The sequence below is a fragment of the Rattus rattus genome, chromosome 1, assembly GCF_011064425.1.
Source record: "Rattus rattus isolate New Zealand chromosome 1, Rrattus_CSIRO_v1, whole genome shotgun sequence".
NCBI lineage: Eukaryota > Metazoa > Chordata > Mammalia > Rodentia > Muridae > Rattus > Rattus rattus.
The window spans coordinates 146,503,340-146,512,712 of record NC_046154.1 but is presented as its reverse complement, the minus strand read 5'-3'; the positions used below and the strand labels follow the sequence as shown (position 1 = coordinate 146,512,712).

At 38.4% G+C, this 9,373-nt stretch overlaps 1 protein-coding gene across 1 annotated transcript in view; it reads right to left on the bottom strand.

Annotated features, from left to right (window-relative positions):
* Positions 1-5,804: 5,804 nt before the first annotated feature.
* LOC116903935 (uncharacterized protein C8orf34 homolog) overlaps positions 5,805-9,373 on the bottom strand; it is a 40,532-nt gene continuing 36,963 nt past the window's right edge. Inside the window, exon 3 of the mRNA XM_032906716.1 lies at positions 5,805-7,407. Coding sequence (XP_032762607.1) covers positions 7,224-7,407 — 184 coding nt within the window. The 3' untranslated portion in view covers positions 5,805-7,223. The remainder of the gene's footprint in view (positions 7,408-9,373) is intronic.

Here is a 9,373-nt window from a genome sequence, read left to right as displayed (position 1 = left end):
AGCTTTAAAGAAATTAAAATTTTAAATAAATAAAATCTGAGAATATTTCATTCTAACACAGACAAATCCATCCAACCTGACAGAGGTATTCAGCAGAAAGAACATAATTTAAAAAATATAATAGAAATGATTAATCTTCACTGATTTCCATTGGAACAACCTTAAATTCTCCACTATACTTCTTGGTGATCTTAAAAGCTTTACATCGATAAATGGATGTACTTATTGTTATTAAGAATTCTCAAAAACATACATATAACATAATTGTTAATGGTTTTTAAAGAAAACTTTATTTCACAAGAACAATGGTTTGGGGAAATAGTTGTCAAGTCGTGTGAACATTCTTTTTGGCATTCTGTTTCACCTAAGCATTTATTGAAAACGATTAAACATGTGGCTTGGTATTTTATGATATAGAAATATCTAAACAGATACTTTAGCTATAAAACCAGATTTAAAGAAATCAGAATTGCAACATGTTTTTAATAAGCTATTGATTTTGACATTAAGTTGCAAACAATTACAATTCATTTGTATCAACCAATAAAATATAACAAAGTTGTGATTTGTCGTGAGTTTCAAATTAGTCTTATATAAAGCGAAAAGTTCAAATTTCAATTACATGAAAATAAGTACATGGTGAACAAACCATCCTGCAATATCACATAGTCATGTAGTAAGTGTTCGGAAAGGAAAAGTTTACTCCTAAAGCAACAAGACTCTAATAATATTGAACACTGCTATGGAATTTGGTCGATTTTTCACATTGAATGAGTTAACACTAAACCAAAATTGTTCAAATAGTTTCGTATTTGCTAACAGACCTTGAAAGCATTATTAAATCCTGTGCACTGTAACAAGCTCAGTAATTGATATGTGCAGAAACACGGAAAACATGAGTTACAGTTATAGATTTTCTGAATTTGATCCAGAACCCTCTTTCTCTTCTTTTCCAAGCTGTGTCTACTAGGGTGAACATCTGCATGTATACAAAATAACTTTCTTTTCTCCTATAAATTGCACATTTACAGGGAAAAAGTAGACAGTCCAGCCATCTACTCCCCATTTTTAACAAGTCACAGAAGTCACTGCCCCTGCTTAAATCTCTACGGGTCAAGCAAAAGACAGGCACTGCGAGCTGGACGGCCAGCACCGTTTGCAAGCTTGCCCGTGTCACATTTGGGGTCTCAGAGCCTGGCTCTCCAAGTATATTATTGTGCTGTGAGAAACTCCAGTTCCTACGTTCTTCTGCCTCCGATTGCAGTCATAGGTTAGAGAACCTGTTGTGGAGAAGAGTTGGGACATAAATCTGTGTCTCTCCCCAAGTATTCCTCTCAGTGGTGATGAAAGAGGAATGTGTTACTTCTGAGAATATCTCATTACTTCGTGCCATTCCTGTGGAGTAGGGAGGGCGCATGGTGCGACCAGCAACTCACAACTAATTGCCTGAAGTTCAGAGATTAGCAAAAGATTAAAAATCAAAACCAAAATAGCAAAAATGTGAGAAAAGCCTAGCAAGAGGGAGCATGGGAGAAGATTTGGGCCTTAGAACTGGAGCACAGGTCTTTGGCCAGGTCACCCATACCACATCACAGTGGCCCACGCTTCACAAAATGCTCAAGGAAAAGCCACAGCACATGTGTGAAAAACACACTAAACGGAGCCGTTGGTAGGTGTCAATCAATTTATAGTTTAGTGTAGCTAATCAGTATATCTTAAGCAAACCTACACAGAAATAACCGGAAACAGTTCTCTGCTGAGTGAAGGAATTTCCACCTGAAGTACAATCATCACTATAGATTTGTCTGCATGATTAGAAGCTGCTTGCAAACTATTAACTTTATTCTCCTGCATTAATGTGCTCTACAATTGGGTCTGTTTTATTTTTACAGGTCGAAAGTGAAGCATTTCTTGTCATATGCCATACAAGTTATATCAAATGGTGTGTATGGTCTTGGTGACATCTTGTATTATACTTTATTTAAAGAGCCTTTTCCACACATACCATTACTGTTAGCAAAAATTCTGGTATCTTTGAAAAGAAATAAAAATAATGAATGAAAAGAACAAAGCATGAGTAGAATTCCAAACACAAAACAAATTGGTGAGCGTGGATGACTCAGAAACCTCTTCATGGTCTCTGGCTGTAAACATTGATCATTGAGCCTCCTCATGCACTGGTTTATGTCCTTTCTGTCAGTGTTCTTATGAGTTTGACAGACTGCCTATAACTGAATCTACTACGGTCGGGAAGGTGTATTAAGCAAAATCTGCTTCATGGGTTGGATTTCAATCTAATTAACAGATTACTGTGTGTGGGGAATGCTGAGTCCTTGTTTAATTTTTTTTTTTCCGGAGCTGGGGACCGAACCCAGGGCCTTGCGCTTGCTAGGCAAGCGCTCTACCACTGAGCTAAATTCCCAACCCCGAGTCCTTGTTTAAAGATGGCCCCTTGAGGATTCACAAGCAAATCAAACCTTGAGAGTCGGCACCTGCAATCCAGACTCACATATCTGTGCGAGTCTGAAGTCCTACAAACATTCAAATTCCGTCTGTACGTGGTAGATACAGACTTAGGAGGGAAACTTGCCAACGTGGAATGAATGGTTTGAGAGATGGAGGATGATCTTCTCCTTCCCACAGCACCGGCCGTTAGCAGTAAACTCAAAGGGATCAAATGGCTTTTTAAAATTAATCATAAGATGCAACACCCCTCATATAGCGTGTTAACATCCACGCCCAGCAGCTGCACAGGGTTTGCAATGGGAAAGCACGGGCTGGAGTACATTTTCTAAATGGCGTTCTAACCAAAAGAGTCCAGCACAGTCTTCACATCCTTGGACCACACGGGCACTGTGTGTGTCTTCGGGGATTTCATGTAGGCAATGACAACATGAAAGCTAACTGAAATTACAGCTTAGAGCATGGGTGCCAACACAGGAGTGGGACCTTCCACAGAGCTTCTGTCACAGGGGAGGTATCGTGACAAGTGACAGATATCTCACACAACTTCAGGATGTCTTAGGTCTGCAGTTGCACTGGTTTCGTGCTTCTCTGTAAGGTTTGGTTAATTGTGATAGTCAGCTGCAGAAAACTTAATGGAGTTTGTTAGAATATCCTATAGGTGAAGATAAACTGACTTGGATTGAGGTAACTCTTTTCAGTATCTTAAATATTAACCTTCTGAGTGTTTTAATCACTATATGTTAAGCACTCCCCATTTGGATATTTTATCTATAATGGGCACTAATTTCAATTACCTTTCTTTTATACTATACTGAATGAATTAATATTTTAAGCAATCTTATAGTAATATTAAAATATCTTGTGGTTGAATGTCTGAAAGTCCTCAAAAATTTTTTAAAGAATCATTTTTTTATGAAGACTCCTCAGTTTGCTTTGCTATTCTGACGTGCCAAATGATCAATTCTATAAGGAAACAAACAAACAAACAAAACCAGAGAGGCCTATGCTGCTGGACTCTTCTGGTTTAGACTGATTTACAGGTTCTAAGTGAGTAAATTATAAACAACATTTAGGGCCCCCTTCCTTGAGCCATAGTGGCAGCCTTCCTCTCTCATCAGATACAATGGCCCACTCTTACTTTGTAAATATAGGAAGGTTTTTCTTCCTCCAATTTAACCAACACATGGCAGTGAATGTTTGTCTTACACAAAGTCCATTGCGATGCAGAAGAATTGGCCAAAAGGGCATCTCCAGTTAATCCTCTCGGTATTTTGCCAATAATGAGTTGATTTATTTGGTAAGATACTGGAGACCTAGAAACTGCCTTTGTCAAGGAATGCCACTGCAATTATACTAAAATTCTTAATTATTTAATCTTAAAACAAATAAGTTTACGACAACATTGTTTGTTTGAGGCACTGTAGAGCAAGCTTTAAATTTAAATTATATAATTCTGAGCTAAGGCCAGAAAGTATAACTAAGTATGATTAATGGCTTTAGCATCTCAGGAATATGATTTTAGACAGTTGCCTTGTCCTCAAACCTAAGAAGGCCTAAAATATTGTAAAAGTATTAGTTTCAACTAAAGTGTGTGTAATAAAGCAGTAGAGCCTTTCATCCTAGTTTTTTAAATGGGTATAAATCAGTACAAACTGTGTAGAAAGCAATGAACTACACATTACTGTTGTATGTCTAACGTGATGCTGTGAATAGGCGACACAGGAAAATGGGAAGATGGTCACACAACTCAACATCCTCAACAGCTCCTCAAATTCCCTGGGAGGATAAAGAAAGAAACCATACATGATCTGGGAAACTCATTTTCTCTCATACCGTTTTTGAAAACGACTCTTGATTTTAGTAGATGTTTTAGAAAATGTGACATTTTCTAGAAAGAGTCTCTGCACACCCCGATTATTACGAGGCAGCATAACCACCAAAATAATTGAGGCTGCCTTACATTTATGGTTGAGAAATAGATCGTTTGAGATGGGTGGGAAGATGCTTTTATTCTATATTTTGTATATCTAGAGCCAATTTCAGAGGTACTTTTTATTGATGCCTTTTAAAATCTCCATGTACAGATAGTTCATCATTTGATAGTTAATATTAATTTCCTAAGTGGTTATTTTCACACTATGAATTTACAAATAGATTTAAAATAATCATAGATATTAATATAAAATGGATCCCAAAATTATTTCCACATGCCTAATATAAAATACGTTCACAGACATACAATTAAACCATGAATATATAATCATCATATTAACAACACTGCATTTCAATAAAGACAACAAGAACATAAATAATATAAATAAACATTAATATAAATGTTTAATATAAAGAACATTAATATAAATAAACTAGGTTTATTTATATCTGCTATCTTCACTAAAACATTTTCTGCTTAGGTCAACCAATTTCCTTGATACATAATTCATTTTTATGTTAATATTGACTAAAAGCATGTATTTTACTTATCAATTCACATTTACATATTATTTTCCATGCATAACACATTTTTAGCTTATTTTATTATGGTATAGATAATAAAAATGTAAACTCTTAAAAACTTATTACAGCAAACTCATTCTGCAACACATCATAGATCCCAAAAGATATTTTAAACAGCAATATCTGTTACACCTTAACAACGAATCTATGTACTAAATTTTGACTTTGCATACAATTTCAAGTTAGTAACGTTTGTGTTTTCTTCAGCTGAGCACAACTCCACGTTCCTTTGGGATCATTTACAGAAGCAGAGAAAACGCATGTGGAGTTAAGGCCACTGCTGTGTGCTTGAGCATTGCACATCATCACGAGGAATGCTTGTCACTAAGAGAGCAGCGTCATTTTTAGCCACCTGGGCAGAAATATGTGAGATGACACAGAGAAAGCCCAAAGCTTCCACTATTCTTTACCATAAAGCTCGGTCAGAAAGCAGGCTAAACATCTAAAGGGAGGAGAAGGATTAATGAGAGCCAGTTGCGAATGGCTTGTCACGATGTAGACACCAAGACCCAACCCTCTGGTCTTCAGCTTAGAAACTTCTGAGAAGAGCAGTTGATGTCTAGGGACAATCAGCATAAGGTAGACATGTGAGTCTCTTGAGAGTCCGTGGATCATCTCTTTCACTGTCCTGACCAGCAGGAAAGCAGTTGACAGTCACGGTTACAGAAGACCCTGCATGTGTGTGAACAAGCCCCCAGGAGTCTGGGCACACTCCACCTCCCAGGTTTACACCTCCTTGTCCTGCAGGACTAAGAAGAGGAATCAGCTTCTTGAAATAGTGTGCAGTGACCTCTGCGCCCACTTTTGTACTAGGATATACCACATGGTCGAAGTGACAAGTTTCCATTTTTAACCTGACTGAAAAAGCCTGCAACAGATATCATTTTATTTTATGACTTTAGGTCAAAATCCTTTGTAATGAATGAAGGATGAATAAAGGTATCATGGCATCCAGAAGCCCGGTCACATTAATGATTTGGACTTATGGGAATAAGACTCAGTTGCTCAAAAGAAAACAAGGACCAATAGTATCTAATGAAAAGTGCCATTCGTCAGTCGCCTTAATTCTAGACTCAAGGTAGTTATTAGAGCATTAGAAAAGATCTCGAGCCCTGCCATCATTGACTGAATAACATCTTTGCAGGTGTATGCACGGAGACATCATTTATATAGAATGTAACTTACTGTCATCAACACCTAATTCTGTTTCATAAGAAATCTGTTTTAGAATTCTAAATGAAATACCTTTGCTATGCATTGATATTCTACAGGTAGTTACATTGTTTATTCTGTTTCTAATTAAATATAATAGATTGTTGTTATAAAAGCATATACCAATTGTTTCAATTCTCTATAATACAATAATAAGTACCATTCAATCAAGAACATGCCATTTTACATGTGGACTGCTTGGCTAAGAAAAGTTCCTTCCTCTGCAAAAATGATTTTTTTAGCTGGGCATGGCGATGCACACCTTAATCCCAACACTTAGGAGGCAGAGGCAGGTGGATCTCTGAGTTCAAGGTCAGCCTGGGCAACATAGTGAGTTCCAGGACAGCTAGGACTACACAGAGAAAGCCTGTTTTGAAAAAAACGAATTCCCAAAGTAAGTATCAATTAACAATTTATATGAGGATAATTTATATGAGGATGCTTCTACTGATACAAAATCATGTACTTAAATCACTAAAAATAAAAAAGTAAAAGAACAGAGAAGAAGTGTACCTACAAAGTTAGTGAAGGTGTGTGAAGGCAATGAGTCGGCAGACTTCGCAATCTCTGCAAGGCTCCCTAACGTTTGAAAGGTGTCCAACATTAATCTACGGCCAACATCTTTCAACTCTGTGATTTTCTTCTAAAGCAACCTTATAATCACAAGACTTTCTTAGAAGGTGGGTGTATTTTATAGACAACAGGTCTAATAAAGAAAAACAAAACAGACAGATTTGCCTCCTGTCACACTGCACGCAGAATAAAGCTCAATGAAGTCAGAGGATAGAACGAGCGCTGTATACACAAAGCACATCGTACAGTCTAGGGAATGTTTCTCATGCTTCCACGGGTTCAGTTTAGTTCTCACATGCAACTTCATAAAACTCTAATGGAAGGAAAGTGTAGGTGAAAGGGATCCCTTTGCCTTGGACAGGACTATGCAAAACGTTTAACACTTCCCCCACCCCACCCCATCTCAATCCCTTCACACTTTTACAATGCCGGAAAAGAAGAGAAAAGAGAAGTTATTAATTTTTAAAATTACCCAGCAACTCCATTGCATCGTCTTCATTGTCAATGTCTTCTTCTATTACAGATGGCGTGGGGCTGTGGATGGACTCGAAGGAATCCTGGGAGAGCATTGCAGCCAGGAGTTTCTTATGCTGCTGTTGCTGTTGCTTTAGTCCCTTCGTCTTGGGCTCCATCTTCAAGCTGAGGAAACATTGACAGGCTACTTAGCTGTGGTCAGCAAATGAAAATCTTCTAAACCAACACAACTTCATCCCACTACAAGGTCACACAGGCATACTGCACATTGCTGTTTGTACCAGGGATAACGGAAATAGCACGTTTCTGAAACAGCCCTCGATACTCAACCCTTGCCCAGTGTTGAGTTGAGAACTCCTGCCCTCTGAAGTGCTCCATCTGATTGCTGCTACATGACCTATGCCTTAAGTAACTTTTCTGATCCAGTGAGAAGGTTTAAATTATTCCTTGATTTCTACAGGCGTATGTCAGGTACGTTGAGGTATTGGTGGCACTTTGTTCTAATTCATTCAAATCAATAGTAATGATAATAATTCAGTGCAGACACTCCTATTTTGTAGGATGCTTTCTTCCTCCTTCCAGATGTTCCATGATTCCCTCTTATTGCTTTTTCTTCTTTGAAGGATTTCATTCACTCTTACCTTAGGGGAACTCCTGCTGGAAACAGTTCACTAGACGTACAACGTAAGGCTTGAGGTTGAGAACCATTTGCTTGGGGCGGGTGCTTCCCTTCACTCCTGTAGTTTTAGATGAAAACTCCATAGCCCTTCACATGATTGTTCTCCCACAGGCAATTTGGTATTTACCTCTGCCTGCTTTTCAGATTTACTCTTAGGACACACAAGAGAAGGCAAGCACTTAAGAATACGTGCTGCTCTTGCAATGAAGCAGGTTTCAGTTCCCAGCACACAATCATCTGTAACCCCAGCTCCCTGGGATTTGACACCATCTTCCGGCCTCTATGGGCACCAAGCACATATGTGGTGCAAAGACATACATGCAAGGAAACACTCAAATGCATAAAATTACAATTTTTGTTTTAAAAGATTCCTTCTTTGATATTGGTTTCCTAAGTCTACTTAAGATACGCAGGTTTCTGTGTAAAATGAACTAGTCTGTTATCCCCCTGGCTTTTCCCAGTTCGCAGCTGCTCAGCACGCTTTCAGCTATCACTCCTAACTTTCTTCCAACTTACCCACACTTCTCTCTTTCTTTTCCGAACCTGATAACAATGTATACCTTTTCTTATTTATCCATAGGTCATTGAAGCTGTATCATATTTTCTACGAATGGTGTGTGAGTGCATGTCTAGCCTACAAGCATGTAGGTGCCCACAGCAGCCAGCAGAGGGCACTGCTTTCTCTGAAACCTGAGGCTCAGGGGGCTTGTGAGACACACGCAGTGAAAGTCGTAGGTCCTCTCCAAGAGAACAAATGTTCTTAGTCTCTTGGCAATATCTTCAGACCCTGTGTCATATCTTTTCAGTCTACTTCCTCTCAATGGTTCAGAACAGGCCAATTCAAAAGAACTGCTACCTACAGCCTGTAATTTTGTCTTTTGTTATCTCTGCCCTACCACTTATGCTATTTCCATTTCTGTGAATTCTCTTGTCAGTGCTTTAATCTTCGTGTTGTTCCTATAATTTGTGTTTACTGCTATTATTTTGTATGCTTAAATATTGTCAAGGAAATTGTAGTTACTTATGAAAGCATTTTTTATGATGACTGCTTTAATGCCTAGCCAGGTAATTCTACTATCTATGTTATCTTAGGCAGACATTGGTTGACTTTCGGCACTCAGGATGTGGTTATTCTGGTTCTGGTATGAATGGCACTTTATAAAATTGTGTCCTGTACCATTAGGCTATGACTTTAGGACTCTGTGTGCACCCCCTATCCATTCTTGTAATTTATAAAGCAGTCAACCTGCTGCTGCTGAACCAGCCTGAAGTCCAATAACAGTGAAATTGTCAGAGCCCTCACTCTCCGTCTTCATTTGCTTGCTTTCTCTTATGTTATTGAAGCTCACACTGGTCCGTCTGGTGTCTAATGGAAGGCATACCCAGGTTGTTAAATGGATGCCTCCAGGTAGATGAACAAAGTGTCAGACTGTGGGGAAACAAAGCCTTTCC